This window comes from Lampetra fluviatilis, chromosome 17 (assembly GCF_964198595.1).
Source record: "Lampetra fluviatilis chromosome 17, kcLamFluv1.1, whole genome shotgun sequence".
NCBI classification, from domain to species: domain Eukaryota; kingdom Metazoa; phylum Chordata; class Hyperoartia; order Petromyzontiformes; family Petromyzontidae; genus Lampetra; species Lampetra fluviatilis.
This window is the reverse complement of record NC_136291.1, coordinates 9983761-10009413: the sequence shown is the minus strand read 5'-3', so window position 1 is coordinate 10009413 and position 25653 is coordinate 9983761. Positions and strand designations below refer to the sequence as shown.

The 25653-nt window shown below is 45.7% G+C and overlaps 1 protein-coding gene across 3 annotated transcripts in view; it reads left to right on the top strand.

The window, feature by feature from the left end:
- Positions 1-20473, top strand: part of LOC144936922 (cysteine-rich secretory protein LCCL domain-containing 2-like) — a 47959-nt gene extending 27486 nt beyond the window's left edge. For all 3 annotated transcript variants that reach the window (XM_078864156.1, XM_078864157.1, XM_078864158.1), the window contains 10 exons: positions 464-564; positions 2633-2779; positions 3623-3683; positions 4815-4881; positions 7382-7512; positions 8472-8515; positions 9577-9649; positions 12006-12072; positions 14920-15053; positions 18509-20473. In XM_078864156.1, the coding sequence (XP_078720282.1) occupies positions 464-564; positions 2633-2779; positions 3623-3683; positions 4815-4881; positions 7382-7512; positions 8472-8515; positions 9577-9649; positions 12006-12072; positions 14920-15053; positions 18509-18560 (877 nt within the window). In that variant the 3' untranslated portion in view covers positions 18561-20473. The remainder of the gene's footprint in view (positions 1-463; positions 565-2632; positions 2780-3622; positions 3684-4814; positions 4882-7381; positions 7513-8471; positions 8516-9576; positions 9650-12005; positions 12073-14919; positions 15054-18508) is intronic.
- The last annotated feature ends 5180 nt before the right edge of the window (positions 20474-25653 follow it).

The window sequence follows — 25653 nt, the reverse complement described above, 5'->3', positions numbered from 1 at the left end:
TTGCTTTCTTGACCTAGAAAAGAAAACCCCTCACTGAATACTCATTTCAGAGGGTTCGTGCAGCATTTTGATGTTTGGCATCTCTGGTGAAACCGTAATACCCCGAAAGAAACCTACGCATGTGAGGAAACAACACTCAATCAATCTCCTGGCTACGTCCGTACAAAGATGTTTATGACCTACGTGCAGTGCTTCTCTGCACGTGCCACTAAGGAGTGTTTCGCACAATGTTCCCTTACGCTTTAGTATATAACTTACAACGTAAGTAGAAATGTCAACGTGTGTAAAGCGGTACATTGTTGTCATTGTCGTTAATGTTATTCTTTTCCTAATATTGCTTCGGCAGCGCGTGCAAAATAACGCCGCCGCCTTGCTCAGCGTTGGTGAAATCCCGCGTCTTCTTTAAACGATAAGCCTCGGCTTGAACCTCCTACGCGCGTGCGTGCGCGTCGTTTCTCCGCAGGGGAAACTGGATTGGGCTCTCTCCGTACAAGTCCGGCCGAGCCTGCTCCGAGTGCCCCCCCAGCTACGGCGGCAGCTGCCTGGAGAACCTCTGCTACAGAGGCAAGTTTACAATTGGCACGGTTGGCTTACGCGCGGTGCGGTAGAAGTTCAACGTACGCACATATACACATATACATGCGTAAAGTCCTGGCCTTCCTCATCCTTGGCCCCAGCAGCGGGCCTCCCCCTGACCCGGCCCCGGCATAGACTCGGGATAATTATGTCTATAACACGCCTTAACATCAGATATTTCAAAGCATTGTACAAGACGCAGCAGAAACTCGACGCGACAATTGCGAATACTACTGAGACGTCCTGTGTGGCAGATGTAGAGTATCTTATCTTAAATCTATTATCTATTAAATCTATTATCTATTATCCCTTTCGTATTCCGATGACGTGCGTGTATGCCATCAGTTTTTCTTGCGGTTCCGGAATCGTACATGTACGTCATCGGAATGGAACCGGAAGAAAAAATGTAATAACTTTAACGGTACCGAGGCTCCCACAAGGCCATGCGTGAGGACGTGTGTCACAGTTGGGCACCAGCTATCGTAGAGTGCGGCTGTCGTGTCGCTACGGTTCTCTGCGGTGAGTACAATGTCTTTAAAAACAACGGCACTATGCCTCTCTAAATAAAATTAACGGGAACCACTTGTGTGTCCTGAGATTCAGCGGTGAACCAGACCCACCCTGAAACTTTCAGATGTCTCAGAATGGGAAAGGGTTAAGTGATGATACTCATGATAGCCAAACAGGGCTGCTGAAAGGTTTTTGGAGGTCTGGGGCAAAATACCAGATGAGACCTGCTCTGAGCCTTCCCCAGCCCTTTCTGAGCTTGGGCCCTCTCAGATTTGAGGCCTGAAGCAAACTGCCCCACCTGCCCCACCCTCCTACTCCCCACCCCCACCCCCCCCCCAATACATGTTATGGTCCTATAGTCAACGTTGCTGTGGTGCGAGTGAGCCAAGGCGGGCCAGCCGAGTGGAGATCGCTGTTCAGAAGCTACCCCGCAGTAAAAGCTTGGGCCCCTTTAGCCACAAGGCTCAATTGACAAGTGCGACTGTTTGTGCTGGATTTAAGCGATGTCTACGTTGGACACAAGTGCGCATAAAACACTGTGCACCTCCTGTCACTTTTTTTCTCTCATATTCACATAAGTAATGAAGTTAGACTTCGGCGTGGTCTCTATGTGTTTTTGTTTTACCTTACCGCGTTGAGTCAGGCAAAATGGTCGTAGCTGTACAGTTATTAAATTGCGAAATAATTATGCAAGTGTCAAAACATTGACGGCCGAAACGATTATAGACGTTGGCAAATGTTGGTGGGAGAGTTCGGCTTACCTAATGGTTTTTGGGCTGTCAGATACAGTGAACAAGCTGTGCCACAAAAATAAGATTTATATTACAGCAAATATAAAGTAAAAATAATAACTTGTGATTATATTTACTCCATGCCGTCATGAATGCGCAGGTCATGGAGGAGTGACTATCCTCCCACACCATCGCCACCGCACACACTTCACAGAGCTGTGGATAATGAATCAGTGCAATGGATGTACTCAGTTCCTTTATGCACAATGCAGACTCAGGTGAAGGCACACTGACGGGCGTTCTCTCCAGCAAAAGTAACGCAAATTGTTCAAACAGATCAACTGAACATTATTGAAACGAATTAAAAAACAACACACCAAGACGATGACAAAATATTCCAAGTATTGTTCGCTCAAGCGATGGCCCGTCTTTCATTAAATATAAAGTGCAACTTAAAATTTAGGGAAAAACTAGTTTTTTGTCAAGTAAAAACGATTGCCCTTGAGCTCCACACCAAATGAGACATTTTGCCGAGTCTAATTTACAATGTCAGCAGCAAGGCAGCCTCCACCAATATTTGGTGAAAGCTATCCCAGCTCAGTCAGTTTGAAATAACAGCGATGTGGCCGCTTAACCGCCAACTACTTTTGGACAACTGCCCATTCGTCAACGCGTGAGCGCGCCGGAAAGCCCGTGCCCCGCTTCGCGATAACCCGCAACGACGAGCAACAGCGAGCGCATGCTCACGGCGCCCGACCGCCCACCCGCCCGCTCACCGCTCTGTGCCGGCCGCGCGCTCGCGTTTCTGTTCACAGACGGCAGCTACTCCCCGGAGGAACCCGAGGAGGAGGAGACGAACCGCGTGGACTACGTGCAGAGGCCCGAGCAGCGGCGGCGGCCACGCCCCCGGCCCACGCGCCCGCCCAGCCGCGGCCGCACGGTCACGAGCCACGACAAGATGTGTGAGTCGCCCAAGGCCCCACGCCAGGAGCAACGTCCCGGCACACGGCCGCCTCAATGTCCACAACGACCCGGAGTGCATAGCGGGTTGATTGGACGTCAGGCCACTGGGGCGCCGTGGTGGCGAGATGTTAACTGCCTCGCCTGGTATGCAGGAGCTCGTGGGTTCGATTCCGACCCTGATGCCTTCTGTATACTTGGACTTTGCGTGACTCTCTCCTCATGGTCGTGTGGATTTTTATCCGTGTCCTCCGGTTTTTTCCTCCACATTTAGAAATACGCGTTTAGAGTATTTGGCTGCTATAAATTTCCCCATGATAAGCCACTTTGTTGAGCTATCATTTGTGGCCAGGTCGTTTCTGAAAAAGAGCTACATAGCTTAGTGGGCATTACCTGGTAAAAAAGAAAAAAAAAATGTTTATAGTTTGATCATTAGCTGAGCACATGTAGCAGCATCATTGGACCGTGTTATAATATTTCCTGGTGTAAGGACATTAAATATGATACCAGCGTTGTTAAATAGCTTTGATTGTAACCGTGAGTTAACAAGACCAATCATCCTTCTGGGACTGATCATGTGAGGAGCATTTTGTGGGAAGTCGCAAATGTGGCCCCAGGATGGGAATCTGGAATTTCCACTGCTGCTCAGGGACCAGCCCTGGAAACTATCATCTGTGCTCAGTGGGGCCTTGAAGCAGCAGACACATTGGCTTTGTCTTTTGGTGGCAATAAACAGTTTCACGTTGCGACTGATTGAAAGCTAACGCCGATGTTGAGTTGGAACGGGCGGAGGGGTAAAGGTGAAGCTGCTCATTGACACCGCACGACCCCTGTGTCTCGTGCAGCCCAGCTTGTGAGCTGCGACGCCAAGTTCCGCGACAAGTGCAAGGGCAGCACGTGCAACCGGTGAGTGCCACCGCTGGCAGGGCGAGCGTCGCGTACGCGCAGAGCTCCTCGCGGCCCCTCCTGCTTCGTGGGGTCGCCCTGACTCGTACGTTTGACCGTGCATCACAACCAACGGCCAAAGTGCTCCGTCGCTGCCGCACACCGCAAGCCACTGGGTGGGCTTGAGCTGGTAAAATAAAATAGTTGAGTGTTATGTGGAGATTTTTTTTGCGATTTGCATAACTTTCCTATAACTCGTACTCCTATCGTGTTTTTGTATTGTTTGTTTGTTGTAACATTCTGACTCGCACCGACTGTATAGTTCATCAGATTCCTCCGGTATAAATAATTTTATTTCATTCTGATTCAACCGCATCAGAACATCAACAGGCCAATGCGCACATCTCTTTCATCAATTTTTGTTAATTAAAGACAAGCCACAGTGCTGCGACTGTGGTCATGCAATCCAAACCGTGGACCACACGGTAAGCCACTGAGGTCTGCACTCCTTCAACGGAGGAGGAGTCAAACTCCAACAACTCCCTCCTAAAGCCCTCTCTCGTGGTGAGCAATTCTTGACATTGGCATTCAACTCCTGAACATATTGCCAAAGACAAGCGAGACATACATTCATGAATATAACAGTTAATAAAAGAAAAATCAACTGCCAATAATGCACCTCGTTTAGCACGGTTGGCTGCGTACAGTGCGAAAAAACTTCAACATACATACACATATACAGGAGGAGCCGCGTCAGATGTTCGAGGCTTTTCTCCAGCAGGTCTCGACTGCGGGGTTGTAGTCCGCACAAGCGCCATCACAGCCTTCTTGACACAAGCTCTTTTAACCGAAGAAGATTTTGAACGTCAAACACGTCGAAAAGTATTCTCATGAATAAGGGTGGATCCGAAAGGATATTTAAAAGCACGTTCAAAAAGGCCATAATCAGCACACATATAAAGGCACTTTGGAACACTGATGTGAAAGATCCTGGGATACCAAGCTGTGGATGGTACAGATGGAAATAGTTATTCGTGTTGTGAATGCCCCCCCCCACCCGCCCCCCTCCCCTCGTGTTTATCGAATGGGCACCGAGTGACCTTGAAAGGCGTTCACCAGAAACTGTGAGGATTTTTGCCTTTCTGTCACCAGGTACGAATGCCCTCCAAGCTGCCTGCAAGGCAGCGGCAAGGTGTTTGGGACCCTGTTTTACGAGGTGGTAAGTAGTGCGCGTGGTGCACATTTCCAGCCGCTGGCAGCGAAAGTCAACGTTGCCTCCAGCTGAGCTGCTCCAATGCCCTCAGTGCTTTTTTGGTTTTAACAAGAGGCACGTGCATTACGTGGTATGAGTGTTTATATCATTTGGAGTTCGATTTGTTAGCCGTGGCTGACACCGTTGTCAAGCAGGTGCCTAATTAAAACTAAAAATCTACACGGCTTGGGCTCAGAACCATAAAAAAATAACACAACAAAGCATTTGAGATTGTAGTTTTGCATCAAACACCGATGAACGTGAGGATTGCCGCTCAAGACAGAACAGTTTGGTTGAGAAGCATGAAGCATATGAGTGTCTGTACATTTAAGTGTATTTGTTTAACCAGATGATAACTCAAGAGACCAGGATATTATAATTTTCAAGAGTGACTTATGTTTATATATGTTGAACTTCTTTCACACCATATGTAGGCAACCGTGCTAATTAGAGGTTCAGGAATCAGAAGTACATTGTTACACAATGCTGTGTAACAATGCATATTTATCAAACAATAGTACGTGAGCTCGGCCACGTAATGATCTGGCAGAAACTAAACACAACTATCAGTTCTAAACAAATGAGTTTTCAATATAGATTTAAAATTTCATAGCTCCAGTGGCTTATCGGAAGAGTGTTCTAAACGTCCGCAGAATTGCACCTGAAAACACGCGATGCAGTGACCATCTTTATTAAGGTGTTAGCCTGCTAGTCGAGGGCACTGATTGCTGTGCCTAATCCAAGTAGAGAATTTTGCCAGTAATTTTTGAATTTGGCAAATTTAGACCTTGCCACTGGCACACTATGGCCTACTCTTACAAATTACGTCAGGGGATCTGTAACGTCTACCGTGGAGCAGATGGCGCCTAGTGTGATTATGGTAATTGCACACTGCAATATTAATCAAGGCGGCCGCTGGGTACGAACCGTGAACATCTGCAGCAAGCGGTGAGCGCACTACTGTTCCAGGCTCGCTGAAGTGGGGAGACAATTTTTTGTGGGACTGCACTCGTATCCCACCGCAGTGATGGAAATTCCACATACCTATGGCAGGGGGAGAGTTTATCTTAAGCACAACCACCATTGACTTCCCCACAAGATGGCCCCCGGCCAGACATGTACAGTACAGTACTTATACAGTATGTATAGGATAGACACAGAAAACCACCATCTCCAGAGGCAAAGAAGAACTGTCTTGTCATTGGAGTTAAAGAGGCCGATTGAAGAGACACTTTTTAGAAATTCTGTGCTGTCTAGTTTAGGATTAGTTTCCTCCAAAACAATGACAGGCTTTTGCAATCCATTACGTTTTCATCATTAAATGTCTCTTCATGCCTTGGCTATACCATATATATACATTTTTAGGCAATGATGAGAGGTGGCGATCCTCCAACACAAACACCAGCCTAGCGGGGAGGCTGCTCCATTTATTGCATGGCCCCCGACTCTTTAACACGTGGCGAGCACAAAGGAAAGTTCACAAAGTTGGAAGCGAGTCGACTGCTGTCGATGGCATTTGGACGGGCTGAGATGACGACACAGTTTTCCTATAACGGTTGGAGATGAAATCATGTGTTTGGCAGCACCACGATCTCACTATTTATATCTCGGGCACAGTTTTCCTTTCATTGCTACAGCCACCGCCCTCCGTAATGCATTAATAGAAGTCCGCTGCAGAAATGGACTCTCGGGCTGACCAGGAAAGCACTGTTGAGCAATTGATTTCATTTACAGTGGGATAGTATTAAATTCTGGACTATGATAACATCGCGCTTGTTTACTCGACGATCTGGCTGGGTGATGCTGTGGTTAGAGGCCTCGTCTCACAGTCGGAGGGTTGTAATTCAAATCCCGGTCGAAAGTTGACTCAGCCCATTATGCCCCCTCCAGGGTCAACTAAATGAGTACCACTTGACATCTGGCAGTGGCGAGATGTTAATTTCCTCGCCTGGTATGCAAGAGGTCGTGAGGTTCTATCCCTACTCTGACACCTGTTTATTTGGAGTCTGCATGTTCTCCCCGTGGTCGCATGGATTTTTCTATGGGTCCTCTGGTTTCTCTCTCTCCACATTTAGAATCAACATGCGTTCAGAGTATTTGGCTGTGATCAATTTCCACGTGATTAGCCACTTTGTTGAGCTTATCATGTGGCCAGGTCGCTTCTGAAAAATAACTATATAGCTCAGTGGGCTCTACCTGGTAAAATAAAAATAGCTGAAGTGGCAGCTTGTTTATTTACTTGAGTGATTTTCTTACCTTTCCTATACTTTGCACTCCTATAGTTTGCTTTGGTAGTGTTGTTGTTGTTGTTGTAACTTTGTGACCCGCCCCTACTGGACATCTGGGAAAAAGAGCTTCATAACTCATTGGATTCCTCCAGAATAAACAAAGATGCTGATGCTGGTTCTGTGTGCGATGCCGACACCTCAGTGAGCGATTTGCTCTGTGCTTGAAATGGCCCTCGCAGAGCTCAAGCATCTGTCGAGCGGCGCTGCACTATGGAATCCTGGACGATGAGGGCGGCTGGGTGGACATCACACGCCAGGGCCGCAAGCCCTTCTTCATCAAGTCCCAGCGTAACGGCGTGCAGGCGCTCAGGTGGGGGTGAGGGTGAGCGTGAGGGTGAGCTTGAGGGTGAGCGTGAGGGTGAGCATGAGGGTGAGCATGAGGGTGAGTTTGAGTGTTGGGCCTGCGGAGAGTATGTGACCAGATGTCTCAAAAGGAACTCATGTTGGCAGTGTCATAGCATCGATTAGCATGGTTGGCTACGTATGGTGCAAAAGAAGTTCAACAAAAATACATCACGTTAACAACCTCTGAGAACTTGGGTTCGAATCTACGTCTCAGCCACATGAGTTTAAATCGGATTAATATATATATTATCTGCACAGATACGTGCACATCCAGGATTGGACTATTCTTCCATTTATGTACTGACCGCTGACTGACTCTTCGACTGTTAGACTGATCTCACAAGTCGCGGCGATGCGAGATTCCTACGTACAGAGTTTGTCTCAGCCGGATGATCAACGACTGCATTGCAAAAAACATCACGGTCACTCATTCATTTGACTGTTGACTTAATTCGGCATGGCCCATCTCTGAAAGCTAAAGTCTACCGATGTACCAGAAGGCTGACACGTGGGGCGCACTCATTGCAATCGTGAAGGAGCGCTGTCTTGTGGGAGAGGCCTAGCTGAAGAGGCTTTAGAAGTGGCTCCATGGCATCATCTGCCAGGAATTTCCCCCAGGCCCCGACTGTTTGTGGGTCATTCTGGAAGCAGCATTTCTTTACCCCCCTGCTTCAATGGCAAGAATGCTGTTATTCTTGCTAAATATTCAATGCATATCATGAACAAATAATAAGTATAATACAATCTGGACTCCTATTTTACGTGTAAATGCAACCGCATGGTACATTACAATGTTGTTAACTTGTATTTTTGTATTAGTGACAGCTTAGTTTATTTTAGCAAAGGGACCTGAGACCGGATTCACAAATTGGGTCTTGCAAAAGCAAAACGTGACTTTAAAATGCGTTTTTTTTCTCTTTCCAGCAAACACAAGGCTTCCAACGCATTCTCCTATTCAGCAGTCTCCGGTAAGACCGTAGCTCGGTTGATCGTACATCATTCCAATGTGAGCAGATGTGACGTGGTAGCAAAATGACCCCTAACAAGGTCAAATAGGTCGACATATGTGCATGGTTCATATGAAGGGTGATGGAAAGATGTGTGGCCTGACAAAGAAAGCAAAGGCTGGCCCTGTTATTTTTTCTGTGCCCAAGCACAATGCACTTGGTTCACAGCTGTTCTAAGGATTTAATCCCCGTCCAGAAGAACTATTTGTCTTGCCCTTCATACCACTCTTTCAAAACACACATTGCGTCGCTGTCAATGGGATACATCTTTCCCTGCACGTGATTCTCTAACTGTGGTGGCATTGCCACAGTCTGTAGGAGCCAGCTCTGGCGAATATGGGTTTATCTCCAGATTACTCTGGTTTTCTCATAATTTTCTGGTTTTCTCCATATCCTTTTGCATATTTAACGAGTCTACAGTTGTCAGTCGGTACAGCAACAAGAAGATTTCAGACACTTGTAAAAAAATGACAGAGTTAATCAACTGCTACTACGGTTGTTAATCTTTAAAATTAATGAACTTCCAGCTGAACTTTTTCGATTTAAAGCTTTCGTGACTGCAGGGATTCATCTTCTTGGTTCTTTCGGTAAAGTCACGTAGAAGGGAAGTAATAAAATAATAAAAATAAAACATAATAAAATAATTCTCACAGATGGTCGCCACCATGTTGTGGCCGAAACGTCGTGAGAATTATTTTATTATGTTTTATTTTTATTATTTTATTACTTCCCTTCTACGTGACTTTACCGAAAGAACCAAGAAGATGAATTCCAGCTGAACGTTCACCCATTATCGTAGCACCACTCCGTCTATCTGAAGCCACGGACTTTTCCATCGCCCTTCGTATTATATTATATTTGTCAATCGCATGACTTCCAGGACAATATAGCAACCATCATACTGTGCATTGTATTTTATTGGTTGTAATTCCTTATATATACCGTGATGTTTTACACAGGTGATAGGTCAGCAATTCACAGCTGTTGCGTGGTTGTTCTCATCACTCTCGTGTTGCGTGCAGTAAAATCCGTAGATTGTTCGACCACCGTGGCTCAACTCTGCCCTTACAAGAAATCCTCCCCACACTGCCCACGGTAAGCCTATTCCCATCACCACATCGACAACCATGTTCTATCCACTGCATGATGAAGGCCTCCCCACACTGTTGCCATCCCTCATGAGCCCTTGATGACACCTCCTGCACATGAGGTGGTCTCAGGGCTGCGTCTCTGCAGTGGTCGTCCTCTCTGACTCAATTCCCTCCTTTGTCTGCCTGCCATTCTGTCACCAGTCTCATCCATCAGTCACCAACGATACCAGCAACGTGCTCTGCCCAAACCGGCGTTTTCTAACGGTCGCCATCATTTCGATTTGAAGCTTTCGTGACTGCAGGGATTCATCTTCTTGGTTCTTTCGGTAAACTCACGTAGAAGGGAAATAATAAAAATAAAACATAATTAAATAATTCTCACAACGTTTCGGCCACAACGCAAGCAGCCGTCATCAGGTGAAGAACAGGTCTGTCGGAAAGACAGCGTCTGAATTCAGACGCTGTCTTCACCTGAGGACGGCTGCTTGCGTTGTGGCCGAAACGTCGTGAGAATTATTTTATTCTGTTTTATTTTTATTATTTTATTATTTCCTTTCTACGTGACTTTACCAAAAGAACCAAGAAGATGGTCGCCATCATGTTTCTGATGTGTGTTTCCTCTCTGTTCCAATTGTTCTTCTTCTTCTTCCTATCTCTCATTGTAAATGCCATCATGCTTTATTCTGTTATTTGCAGCTTCTGTTATGTTTTTGTCAGTGTAAATGTGTAGTGAGTCACTCAGAGACACTCATCGTAGGAGGCACTATATTTATTATAGCCTTCACAGGTAAAAGGAATAACTACACTATGAATCTAGATTAGACGTTTTAATCTACACTATGGTCAGGACAGCTAACAGGCTGCCTGACCAACAACGCCGAGGAGGTGAAGACGGTGACGAAGACTCCAGCAGCACGACGGTTCCACTCCAACAACAGCCCCGATCCCTCGCTCGGGGTTCCCCTTTTATTCATCCAGCGTGGCTTAGCTCCGCCTTCGGCCACACCCCCCTTCTAGAAGCCACTAGAAGGTTCCCGTGCTTTACCACACGTACCCCCCCTCTGTCCCCCTTGCCTCACGTCCTTCTCTCTGGCTCATCACATCCTGCTGGCAGACAGGGCTGCTACAACTCACGATCCCCTTCCCTGCCGGCAACCAGCGCTACGCGCCACAGTGGCACATTCCATGTCACTTCAAATGTATCAAATCCATGGTCTCAACCTGACATCTGGGAAAAAATGCTTTTTTAGCTCATTGGATTCCTCCAGTATAAATCCATATTCTAATTCTGGTTTTCAAGTAATGTGCACAGATTGGAAGATTTCCTCTGTAGGCATGTTAAGGGTGCTGCTTTTCGTTATCGAAATAAAGTTTTGCGAAACACTCCGCACTCAATCTATAACGACACTAATGGCTGCTGCTCGTGTCTGCTGGCCGGGTCACTCTGGGCAAAGAGCTGTGGGGCTCATCGAGCCTCACTGGGGAACACACACTTCTGTTTCTGATTCTTCCAATTATCTCGCTCGCTTTTTTAATTCACCATGCCCATCGTTGCATGTAAAAAGACACTTCGTTTGTCAGTGACAGCACATACCTGAGTCATTTTTCGTTGTGCCATCAAGAGAGCTCATTTGGACAGGAACCACGAACGTATGGCATTCATGGTGAACTATGTACGACCTATATAACCTTTGACCTAGGTCAAGAAAACCACAGACATGTTTTAACAATGCCACTTCCTACATTGGGCTGTATTTTGTCCAATGTAGGAAGTGGCTGGGTGCTGGAGGACCAAATCCATTTAGCCCTCAGGTCTCGCATGCTGTGCAGTTTAGTTAATGATTGTGGTTCAGAAAAACAATCACCACATTCATGGGGCAGCCTGGTACAAAGACAAAATCTCCATCTATAGCTGGGGTGGGGAACGTCCAGCCCGTGGGCCGTATGAGGCCCGCGAAATCATTTGGTCTGGCCCTGCCAAGGCAACCGCAGGCGGGACTCGAAATTCAATCAATCTAGGAGCAAACCTGGAAAAGCAGTTGCGAGTAGCAGCAACATCATCAATACCAGCTAACATCACACGCCTCACCAAAGAGAAGCAGTTCCAGCCATCAAATTAGGGGTGAGTTAATAAAATGTTTGACCAAATATAACAGGCGCATTTTTAAGTTGATAATTTTGTATGGCCCGCGAATGATGTTATAAATATCCAAATGGCCCTTTGCAGAAAAAAGTTTCCCCACCCCTGATCTATAGCCTTGACAGACTGTTGGAGCAAGTGCTGTTAGAGAGCGCCTATGATGAAGGCTGGCACGGCACGCGAGAGGGTGACCGTTGCGTGCAACCCCTCTGCCTGGCAGGATGTACTGCCGGCCCGGCTGCGTGAACGCGGAGAGCGACGTCTACGGCTCCAAGGTCTACGCTGACGTGAGTCGCGCGCGGACACCCGGGGCACGCGACGTCGGCCTGGGGGGTTTCAACTGCTCTGGGCCAACGAATAAAAACTCCCGAGTTCCCATTCTGCGGGAAGTTCGTATGGACGGGGTTCCGTGGACTGTGAATATGGATTTTAATATGGGTTTCAGCCACCTGTGATTTAACTGAATTCTTGATTAACCATGCAAAAAAGATTTAACTACACATATTTGGACCATCGTATTTGACAGACAACTATTCTTGAGTTACTGTACAGTTTACTGATAGACAGCCAGTTTTGTTTAACCATGTTTAGCTTCTTTTTTCACACACTGGTTTCCTGCTATAAGTTTTACCCACCAAGCAATATAGCAGGAGGCTGTTTCTTCCTGACCTGCTTTTGTGCTTTTACCATCTACATGGCAGAGGCTCGGCCTCTTTACCGAAAAAACCTAAGAATATGAATCTTTGCAGTCACGAAAGCTTCAAATCTAGAATTAATTCTTGAGTTGCTGTGTTTGGTCTCAACCATTTAGCTCAGTTGTCCACGCTCCATGAAAAGTAAAATGTTTTATTTCTCTGTTCATTTAATCAGCCGCCGGAGTTGCGGTGTGGTTCGAGTGCTCAGCTCACAGTGGGAGGTTTGTGAGTTCAGCCCCTGGTGAGGAGTCAAACCAATAACCTCTCCCAGTTAGATCAAACGAATACCACTGTGCACTCAGGGGCACACGTGCCTCGAGGGTGATAATAACACTGTGTAACACGATTTTTGTTCCTGGGTAGTAAGTTGTTATTTTCTAATTGTTTATGCCTCAAAAGTATAGAAAATGGCTATTATTCCCCATAAACTTTGCTTTTGTGACCAGGACTTTATGTGAAGGAATGACACAAATGCACAGCACGTTTTCTCAATGAAAATAGCTACATTTCAAAATATCACTGTCCTGGTCACAAAAGCAAAGTTTGTGGTGAATAATAGCCATTTTCTGAACTTTTGAGGCAGAAGCAATAATGGATTTCCACCACTGGCTACGGGCCGCGAATGAAGATGAGCACTGGCCCGGCACTTATTTGAGCAAAGAGGAAAACGTTGACTCGACCGACCGTTGACTTAACTCAACAAACACGTTTACGGGAGGACTCTCTCACTTGGCGAAATGTGGCTGCTGGCTGAGCGTTGTGTGCCCGTGCAGCCTGGCTTAATGAGGCCCCTTGCGATTTCTCCACTTTTCCGTGACTCGCCGAAAGAAAGCACGCCTCTGCGACGTACCGCCATCGCAAGGCTGCCCTGCCCAAGGCAGCGACGATGCCTCCCCCCTCGTTACAGTAATTAGCGTAACTCGAGCGCCAAGGGAGGCTGCGGCGATACTGAGAAGAAGGCCCGTGGGTCATGCAGCTCGGATGAAAGTACAAACGCACGGAAGTGATTCTGAGGGCTATCGGCACGGACGGTCCTGTTTCTCAGCTGGAATGAGGAGCCTGTTTTGTGCGTGTGGGGGTCTGAGCCCTTATTTTCCGAGTCCCAGAGCCTTATCGCGCGAGTATTTGTTTACGTTCAATTAAGGGATTGTTAAAATGGGGTGAGTTTTTAATACACCGCTGCTCTTTGTTGGGAAACATCTCTCCGCGAGTCTGCCCGGGGTAGAGTTAGAGTCTGCCCGGGGTAGAGTTACGCGTAATGCTGAAGGCCGGGCGAGGGCAAAAGCCTTTCATGACTGTGCAGCAGCAGCAAGCAGCGAGCCTTTTGGTACAAGCCTCAGCTTTCTGTTGTGTCACTTTCACCACTGCATGAAGGCCATGTGATTGCTCGGTTTGCCTTGTTGTGGCCAGGTATGGTATTCTTAGGTTTTTTCGTTAAAGTCACGTAGGTAAAAAATTAAAAATTAAAATTAATAAAAGTATGTTATGTAGACTAGCCGTAGTCTCAAGCCACACCTTACTATAATAATAAAAAGGGGGCCTGTCCTGACCCATCCCCCCCCCTCAACCAGTATATATACGGGGTAGTATCTCTTGGAATCTCTCATTTACTTGATACAGCAAGCGTGCTGTGACGGTTCCACCTGAAGACGGAAGCTTGTGTTGCCTCCGAAACGTCGTGATTTTTATTTTATTTTACTTTTATTCATTTTAATTTTTTACCTACGTGACTTTACCGAAAAAAACCTAAGAATATGAATCCTTGCAGTCACGAAAGCTTCAAATTTAGGCCAGGTATGGCTTTAACCTGGGAGGAACAATTAGGTGATCTGGTGGCTCAGCGGCATAAGAATATGGGTATAACGATGCCTAAAACTAATCGATTAAAACCGAGTATAACACTTATGACACATATATCGAATCGTGCGTACGAACTTCATGGCTGGATTTGGATTCCCACGCACAGTTGATTCAACGAGTGGTTATTAGAACCAGTTCTGGTCCCAGCCGCTTGCCTATACCAATCCAGTTACCAGCGGAGTGAAATATGGTCAAATAACCCCATTGGTTGCCACAGCGTGGGATTTGATGCATGCTGTTAAATATATTGCATGTAACGTAATATCGGTCACAGTACCACTGCAGCCACTACAAATATTGTTTTAATTTCATCTCCTTTCCCCACACCTCCGATTAGCACGGTTGGCTATGTACTGTGCGAAAGAAGTTCAACATACATACACGTAACCCAAATTGTCACAATTCGTAGAATCATGAAGGCGATTTTTTTTAGACCCAGCTACGAACAATATCAGAGTAACAACGAGCTGGCACAGCTGCGATGTTGTGCTCAATTTCTGGATTTGAGGAATCCATGATTAAGCCGAGCTCTTGAGTGAGTGTTGCAACACGAATTAAAATATATATGCATCTTCACAGAATTCAAGCATTTGCCGAGCAGCCATCCACGCCGGGGTCATCACCAACTCGCAGGGCGGCTATGTGGACGTGATGCCCGTCGATAAGAAGAATCACTACGGCAGCACCCACCAGAACGGCATCCTCTCCAAGAGGTGGGTGGGCACGTGGGCGGGTGACACCAGTGGTGTGGACATTTTAGTTCAGACCACGATAAAATCCAGAAAGCAATTTCTCATCGAATGTGTTTTGTCGGATCGCTGATAGACTGGAGCAGGCAGGTAACTGGTAGCCGCAGCCGTAACGAAGAGATGTTCTGGATGTGGTAGACTGGGTGCAAAAATATTTTCCAATGTCACCAACCAGGACAGACCCCAGGTGAAATTAAGCCCCGGTCAAATCACCCCAATTTGCTCGATTTCGTGGGATCTTAGAAGTTACACATGGTGGTATGTACATACGTTGAACTTCATTGGCACCCGTACGTAGCTAACCATGCTAATCAGAGGTTCCGGGGAAAGGTCAACCAAACACAAAAAGAAGTTATAATGAAATGAAATTGAAATTGTGGTTCAGCTTGGATGGGTGACAGCCTAGGCTTGCCAAGTGTTGTAAAGCAAGGGGCTGCAAGGTGGCCAGGAGATGGCAGTGTGGAGGTTTTCCACTCGTATGACCGTTGGGAAAAATACTCGAGACTCGGTGAGGCGTTCCTGGGTAAATAAGGGCACTATTGTATCCTTACTAACATGAATATGGTAAAGTAATTATATGCTTAGATCGCCTGACTCACAAGCAGAAAATCTAATTCAAGTTGGCATTCGACTGTTCATCGTACCCCTGGGGGTCAATAAAATGATTACCACTTTTTGAATATTCAGCAGTGGCTGAGACACCACTCTGCGAAAGGAATGTGGAATTTCCACCACTGGTTCAGCAAAGCCGAGGGCGTTGAGCAGTGCCCAAACCTCATTGGAGCAGGAATGCACGTTGACTTTTTGACTTTTGACTTTGTTTATGAATATGAAATCCAAAACGGCGCTACATTTAAAAAAAATTTAAGAGTAGAGTTCCTCAGCGCTGCATACGGCTCAATTGCAGGAAAGCCTTGTCAGCTTTTTCATGTGAAATGTGGCAATTGTGTGCAACGTTCAAGGAAAAGTTGATGAATGCACTTTATTCGTAAAGTTAAACAGAAGACCTACCATGCTTTACAGGCATTACAGTAATCCATTCATTTGACCATTTAAAAAGTAGCTTAACTTGAAACTCGTTTGTATTAAAGAGCAGTTTTGTTTCAGGGAATATGACCCATCCTTTGGGAGTGGCAAATGCGGCAGTGACATTGCAAACTAGAGTCTAACATCACACAGAAGAGTGTGAATATTATACAGTGGCTAGCATAGCCCAGTGGCTAGCATGCTCTGCTTACAACCAAGCCAGTTTGAATGAAGTCTACTAAGGCTTTATTCCCACAGCCGGTTGTTATTTTCAATTTGGAATTAACGTACCATGTCGTTTCATTTGCTCTAAAGCAGATGCTCAGGAAAGTAAGACACTTGCCCACACAGCCAGTCGGAACGTACCAAGTTTATCTCCTGGTCCCGGATCAGTGCAGCACTTCAAATCGAACAAAAAGTAGTTTCACGTTATAAATGTCACTTCATGGCAGTGTAAACGTCACTATATGGGAAGTCAGCAGTGGTTTTCCTATGAAGGCACTCATCCCCGCCATGGGGACATGGAATTTACACCAATGGTTTCGGACTGTAAATCGAGACGGGCTCACCACTCTACACCTGTTTGCGTGGGAAACAATTTTTGACTCTTTGGCTACATCACTGCGCTCCTCCGAGGTCGTTTTTGAAAAGGGAACTGAATCTGACTGCCTGCCACCTCCTCGATACACGAACGGTGGCAGTGTGAACGGGGCAGCCTTCGAGTTGCCACGGCACTGCAGGCAGACGAGGCTCGACTAGAGGCTGCTCGAGGCCTATTCCGCCACGCTAGCCCGACACCTTCAAATAGGTGGGAGGATCCCACACTTGACCCCACCACACGCGACCTGCCCATGTGTACCGCCGGGTTGGACAGAGTTGGCAGCGGATTTAACATTCTCTTGCAACATCCTTTCAAATGCAATTCTAGCGGGGCTGGCGACCTCTGTCTTGGAAGTGCAGCACGGTGACCAGTGCACCATGGCAGCATTCCCAATGCACAAAGAATGGTCAATAATCACAGACAGTGACTTGCAGTCTCAGCCAAGCAATGCCTTGATTGGGCATATTCGGCTGTGCAGACACCACCCAGCCTCCCCCACCGCACGCGCAGTGTTTACACCAAGTTGCCCGGTGCTGCATATGTCCTCGATTGTCGTGCTGGAGTCCTGCAACGGGACGCTAAGTAAAGCACGCGTCCCTCTGTGCGGTAAACTGTGATGTATGCAGCCCACAAAGTTTATCTACAACATCCTCTGAAGAGCACAACAAGATCAATATTCCGAACCAAAAGCTCTTAAACGTGGCCCAAACACCAGAGATGTGTTTACTCTTTCACAGCAGGAGAGGTTGATGAAGGAAAGCCCCCGGTCTAGGGGCCTAGGCTGGGCGGGGCGTGACTCTCTTGCAATGCAATAACTGTGCGGAAATGTTGTGTTCAGAAATCGTAGTTAGCCGTCACGAGAGCTCGAATGCGTGTGTGATGCCAAACGAAGACAGCGCCATATTATTATTTTAATGACCATTGGGGGGCACTCATCTCTACTCATGGCCCTCAGCCAGTGGTGTAAACTCCACATTTAAATGGCAAAGGCTGTTCCCCACATAGGTCGATTTCTGTGGACTTTCCACAATGTAATACTCACCAGGAGTGATGATGGGTGGAGCTGTGGCGCAGTGGGTAGCCCTTTGTACGATGAGCCCAGCAACCGGAGTTTGATTCCCGGGCATGGGCTAACATCAGCGGCGAGTGGTATCCGAATCGGTCTTGTTCCCTCTCAGCCCCTCCTTCACCAACCTGCACTGACCAGAGTGGTGAAGTATGGTCAAACAACCCCCATGGTCGACATGGGAGGGCGAGCAATGATAGGCTGAGTTGGCCACCTTCTGGAATTGAACTTGCAATCTTAAGATTGCAAGTCAGACACTCTAACCACTGCACCAATCAGTTGGATATGAACATGAATAGACAAGCATAAAATAAGTAGTTTTGCCAAAAACATCTAAAATCAAATTCAATAAATTCATCAATAAGTTTGCAAAAATTAAAGAGTATGCAGATTGATCATTAAGTACATTAGCAAGTGAATAACTAACCCAGAAAGTGAATCTACAACAAGTTTATGACAATAGTTTACGATTGCAACGTGGACGCATGTTTATTAAACACCATAAATCCATTTTCCTGCATAGCCTGAAATTGTCTCGAAAATAAGTGTCAAATTGTTTGCACTTTATAATGTTTTGGGTTTGAGGGATTATTATTATTAAGATGTTGTACTACCAAGCCACACAACCATAACTCATTGCTGACCTAAAAAGCGATCGTTCCGTGGGGAATGGAAATAAATTCTGTACATGAAATCGACTCATTTCCACGTGTCCTTCCATTCCAGGACACGGAACCCTGCGGGAGGCAAGGCATTCCGTGTATTTGTGGTCGGATGAGAGCTCAGGGGGAGGTGCAATTCCAAATCATCGGCTGCCTCCAGACCGCTGAGGGTACGACGAAGAGAGCGCCTAAAGTTTCCTGTGACCCGGGGCCTCGACGTCAATCCAGACAACAGCGGACCGCTGTCACACACCTGCACAGACATCCAGCCTCCTGCCACACATTTACCCAGCCACGCAACAATATAGCTACCCAGCCATACAGCTGCAACAACTATCTAGCTACACAACAGCAATCATTCAGCCACACGGACACAGCCACACAGATAACAAACCGTGTAGATACACAACCACGTCGTCACACACACAGCAACTTAGCCATAAATATATCAAACTGCATAGCTATACAACCACATACCGACTCATTTAACCAAACAGACACAACCATACAGTTACCGAATCACATAGCTGCACAAACACCCAGTCGTACAGCCACACGCACAACCACTCAGCCACATGGCTACCAAGCCACATGGCTCTACAGTCACACAGTCAAGCACTCATTCATCTGTGGTCCAGCACATGAACAGCATTGTTGACAAAATACCCTTAACATTCATGAACTCGTTTAATAGAATGCTCTTCTCTTCTCACAACGAACCCTGTGGTCTTGCTGCAATATGGTTTACCTTCAAGCTACACAGGGACATCTGAGTGAGTGTCAAACTTCATTTGTTTGTATTTAAACGCTTTTAATATTGCCACCGGGCTATCCGGCCATAACATTTAATCATGCTATTAAATTCTATGGCCGAATAGCCCTGGTGGTGACGCCTAGCTGCCGCGTATTTTTGAAGCCCTGCGTGTTGATTCTCATGCAAGGTTTGTGTTGACCGCTCCCGTATGAACCCCACGTCGACAGCCGAGTCGTTTACTGACGCTCGTGGCTGAACGGGTTGGTTGCACTGCGGTGGCAAGCGACATTTGATTTACCTTTATGTGCACGGTAATCGCTGTGGCACACCCCTTGCCCAACACTTCCCGTCTATTGTCCGAGGCCCACCGTCGGTGTTCAGATTAAACCACGATAGCCGCAGCGCGTGTGCTGCCCGTGCCGCTTTGCGCTGCTACACGAGGCTCTGGTGTGACCCCCCCCCACGACCCCGCACTTCGGCGCGCCATGGACTGGGTCGAAATGTTAGGGATGGACAGAGTTGGAAGAGCCTGGATCGGAGCGAGCCTGTTGCGTGCAGCATTCTCAAGCAGTTGTTTTTTAATGTAAACATTAGGTTTAAATGTTCCCGAAGCACCATCTGCTTGTAAAACAGACTGCAGAGTCCATACGTGTTGTCCTTTTTTTGTTGATACCATGGCTTGCTTTGCCTTGTTCAAAGGTATTTTTATAAAGACACCCTGTAAAATGATAATACATTATCATGGATCGAGTACCTTTTAGAAACATTTTGTAAAATTATATTTAAAGTGCCCACGTTGGATGACTGTACAGTGGTTGTGTTTTAAATGACGATGTTGGTAGCATGAGCTTAACAAGCGACGTGTTTTATACTTTGTATTTTATACTTTATGCACGTGTGTGAATCATATTTATGCTGAAACAGAATGTACATGACTATATCACTTACAGCTGTGCTGGGTTAAGCTCTTTAATGCAATATTTCTGCTATTGTGATGAATTCTCAAGACGTATTTGACTTGGCTTTCGCTTAGTTTTTTAGCGTAGAACTTTTGTCGAGTGTACAGTTACATCGTCAGACCACATTTCTCCACCCGAATGTTTTTTGTTTGTTTCTGTTGTGAGTTTGTAATATATAAACCGTGGACCGCCACGACATTTGATTTACTGGTAAGCATCTGTCTCAAGTAAACCATTGGAATTAACAAACCGTGCATGTATATTAATGATATTTTTGAAAAATAAAGGAATACAAATTTTAGAATTGAAAAAGAAATGGAAAGTGTTTTTGTTGTTGTATCACTGATCCCATCAATGGCAACTTTAGGCTGCTAAAGATCACGTCAGTGTTGGGATTATTAATAAGCAATAAGCAACTCGTGAAACAACTCTGGCTGTCGCCTGATGATGCTGGTTGTAATTACTGGCGAAACGTCACGGAACTCGAATTGGCATGTTTTGTTTAAGTGACAAACCTCACTAATTGGTTGTGTCAGGTGGTGGCGGGTTTAACGACACATTCATATTTGCGTGATCTCACCCAAAAACCTCTATTTTAGATATTGGTCGTGAAAGCCTACTAGGTGTTCAACATTAATAATCAAGTCTGTAAAACAGTGGCCAATTCGCATTCTAAGAGACCATCAATCACCCTCGTGATGAATGCATTCAGATTGAAATTGATGTGTGTCATCACAGCTTATTTCATCTTGATATGCTGTAGTTTATTTTTAAGTGATGATATTGCTTCTGGCTATATAAACCGTATTTATTTTAAATGTAATATCACCTTCACTCCAGGGGGTATCAAAACATTGTACACTAAAATAAAATGCAAAAACAATACAATTATGTTGAAGTAAGAGCAATGAGAAATAATGTTTAAGTAAAAGCCATGAGAAAATCGTGAGTCTTCCACTCCCTCCTAAACACACTGAGGCTCGCAGGGTGCCGGATCACTGCCGGCAAGGCATTCCAGATCCTTGGGGCAACACTCGAGAAGGTCAGACCCCCCCCCCCCAGCGTCGAGCGCAAGAGCCGAGGCTGGGAGAGTGGTAGGACCTGCCCTGAAGAGCGTGGCGTGTAAACCCCAGTCGTGTGAGAGATCAGTTGGGCCCGCAAGTACATTGGTCCAAGACCATACAGAGCTTTATAGACCAGAATATAGAATATATAATGTATACAGCCCTGTGCTTATCGGTGAAATAATCATCATCTGCAATTATCAATCCACTGCTGGATGAAGCCGCCACCTTGCACGTTCCTGCGATGCAACGATCCATCCAGGACCACCACGCGAGCCGATCTCGTCGCTCCATCTCCTCCGCGGACGACCTCGTGGATGCGTTCCATGTGCCTTTGCTGCCGTTGCGTGATTATTTTTGATCGTTTGGCCATCATCGCTTAACGTGATGAAGTACCGAGGTTGAAGACACCATTCATGATTGTATAGTGTACATTATAGTAACTAAATTAAATAACGTAGAAGGGAAATAATAAAAATAAAACATCATTTTAAAATGTATGTTGTTATGTTTTAATTTTATTATTTCCCTTCTACGTGACTTTACCGAAAGAACCAATAATATGAATCCCTGCAGTCACGAAAGCTTTAAATGGAAATAAATTTAATCAATAAATTTACTAATTGCTTCAATTTAGAATTCAAGAGGAGGCATTTTGATGTTGAGACCAACTAGCCTTCTGCTGGGACATTACTGTTTGGACTGAGAGTATAACATTTTGCATGCGGAATGGTGTGTAAGGAACTTGTTCATGCCAAGTTTAAGTGGCTCATTTCTATTGGTGGCCCTGAGCAAGTGGTGGAAATTCCACATTCCTATGACGGGGGGAGGGGATCTATCCACCAGACCAGGATTTAAACTCTCCTCCGAGTGTTCTAACCACAGCCTACTGCACAGAATTTAACATTTGGCTTTGATTAAACATTGATTCATGTTTGCAATATTTTTTAGATTTTTGTTCCGATTGGTTTACTTCATTGCTCTACTTGCTTGTTTTGATTGTTTTCAGTTCGGTGTCCCAGCTCAATCTTGCAAAATGGGACTCTATCATTGGTGTCAAGAGTTCTCACCTGGTTAAACAAAATAAACTCGATGAAAATTCTGTCATTCTCACAGCCCTACATGAGAATATTTTAACAGCAAGTAAGGCGGCACATCAGTCAGCGATAATGAACAACATTAAGATAACGGCTAGAAAACAATAATTATTATGCGGGAACATGCGTCGATCACAGCTGCGCTCAGCCAAACAAAAGAACGCTGCACGGTCTTGCCATAAACGGGGGGGGGGGGGGGGGACTCAACGTGAGTAGGAAATGTCCGTGAACCGCAGCTGCCACTCACCCCGAGAAAGATGATGAAATATTACTCCATGGGATCACGCGATCACTTTTCCAGAATCAGTGGCCCAAGACACATTGCAGGCAGACCGAAGGAGGCTCAGCAGTCGGCAGTTTTTTTTTCTTCTTCTCCAGATTAACTGCCACTTATTATTATTGATGGTGTCAACGGGAGACTTGTGCAACGTTCAGACCTTTTGGGATATTTGTTTCTTATAAACGCGTGGATGTTATTTCAGGATGTGTTTGCCGAGCTTTTAAAATATTCGTATCTGAAATACAATGTGAATAACACTATGTAACACAATATTTGTTCCTGGGTACTAAGCGTTATTTTTAATTGCTTATGCCTAAAAAGTATAGAAAATGGCTATTATTCACAACAAACGTTGCTTTTGTGACCAGGACTTTATGTGAATGAAAGACACAAATGCACACGTTTTCTCATTGAAAATAGGTACATTTCAAAATATCACTGTTCTGGGCACAAAAACAAAGTTTGTGAGGAATATAGCCATTTTCTGTACTTTTGAGGCATTTAGCAATTAGGAAATAACACTTACTACCCAGGAACAACATTTTTTAGTTACAGTGTTATTTAACTTCACAATGCCAATGAAATCCAATTTCCTTTATATAACCAAGCAATAATGGCCCAATTGAGATTCATAATCTCTCCAGAGGGGAAACTTGGTTTACCAACGTGACATATGGGAAATTATTTCTGCAATTTATTATTTTGCAACTTAAATGTAGGAAACGAAAGTTAAAGTGTGTATCAGCCTCAACGGTTCCCAATCAAGGCCATCTACGATGCACAGCTCATGGTGATCCTCTTGCTGTTAACCGCACAGCGCAAACCTTGGCCAGCGATGCGGCCAGCGCCGTTCCACAGTGGCCTCCGGCCCCAAGACCAGGACCCAGTCACCGGCAGCAGATGTTCGGGATCCATCCTCGAGTCTGAGCCAGTTTTGCGATCGGCTTAAAACGGCGTTGTTATTCCCGAAGAGCTTCCTCTGTTGTGTGCGATCAGCTTTCGTGATGGACTGGACTCATACGAGTGTGCGACAACTAATGTTTAGACTTACTTATTTACTTACTAAAGCATCCTGTGTTTTGAATGACCGGGCATACACGTGACCTGGACCAAGTGACGTGTTTTCATTGGAAATACAGCATTATTAAAAGAACAATTACACCAAAATAACTTACAACATTTTGAGAACTTGAAAACAACAAGTTGCATTTGCACAAAGGGTTTTCAGCACGTTCATGTGTTTAAAAAATGTGCCCCAGTTTGAGATTAAACAACATAGCGCAGTGATGAATGGCACTTTAGAGACATTTTTGCAATGTCAGATCCACCTGCTGAAGCTCTGGTTGGCCGCCATCTTGAGCGTGCGCTCTTAGCGTCGGTGCCTTCAGTGGAAAGGGCAGCTGTGGGCAACTGCCGGTTAAACTTGCACTGGCTCTGAGCTTAGCTTTGAGGTTGACCTCGGATTGTGCCTACCACACGCAAATGTATCAAATAACGTCACACGTTCTGTGCGTGTGCATGTTGCTGTGATGTTCAAAGGAGCTCGCTACTCAAACATGCCACATTGGTTGGAGGTTAATCCACGGGGCAAGTTGCTTAATCTTTAACACAAACTGGGGGGGTTTCTGACTTACGCGAAAGGCAACTATAACTCCACCATCCCAGATGGAATTCGGGGATGGTTACAGATTTTTGGCCAAGTTAATTAGCATATTTTGGTGTCACAATGGATTGTGACTGCACGTGTCCATGGGCAAAGGTGTTTAACCAAGAAAGAGTACAAGTCTCTAGTATAAATGAACCTTGACCTATGCGAACCTTAATACCTGGGTATGATGTTGAGCTGCATCTGGTGATGGTGTCGTCTATGAAACACTGTTGGAGTAGGCAAGGGGAAGCCTCTTCAACCGTTCTTTTTTGCACATAGCTCAATAACTCTAATGTTGGCTGTGCTGCTGTACGCATGTTGAACTTCCTATGCACCGTACGTAGCTAACCGTGCTTATCGGAGGTACGGGGGGAAAGACAACTAAACACAAAATCAGTTCTAAAGAAATTAGTTTTCAATCTCGATAATTTAAAAGTGCATAGCTCCCAGTGGCTTCCTAATATCAAAAGGAGAGCGTTCCAGACGGCCGGGGTTGTGATGATGGTATAAATTACTACCCTGGTATGTCGAGCGAGGCAGGGGTTGTGATGATGGTATAAATTACTACCCTGGTATGTCGAGCGAGGCAGGGGTTGTGATGATGGCAATCATAGTGATGCTAGTCAGGAATATAATAATTAACCCAAACTCCATTGCCGCCCCCACCGCTGCCACCAACCAGCAATTCAATGAATTGTCACAATTCTGAGTTCGGTCTTCAACAATGTTGTGAGGTGAAGAAAGGGAGTGGGATCAGATGGTGTGGAGGGATCTTGAGCTATGGACCTGCTCTTGGGCAGAGAACTTGAGAGTGGAATCAATGCGAATCTCATACCTAGCTATTGACTTGGCATTATACCCCTAAAGGTCATGTAAAATACCAAAGACAAGTCGAAACATTCAAAGTGCTTACGTTTGAATGTGTTGGTGGCCCTGAGCTAGTGATGGGAATTCCACATTCCAATGACAGGAGCCAGTCCATCAATATGATATACCGCTGTTGATTTAAATAGCAAGAAAAACATTTATATAAACTACGAAGGGAATTTGAATTGGCGAACTTCCTTTTATGAGTAGATGAGTGTGCTATTAACGGCATTGCCAGGCCGATTAAATAATAAACAGAGTGTCATATTCAAAGTAGCATTTTTCACGTATTCTACCCGGCAGTGAAAAATGTTTTTGTTATCGATGCCGAAGATGACTTTTTGCAAATGAAACGCAATGAGCATACGTTGCAATGCATCAGTGTTGGCTTAGGGATGGTGGAGTCATTTATCAGCGAGGAGTCGCTCCCATTGCTCACGCTGCAGGGAAGGCGAGGTCAGTGAGGCCTACGGCTCGCGAGAGGGATGAATCGGTGAGCACATGCTGGTGAGGTATCACGGAACAAGCAACAGGAGGGAT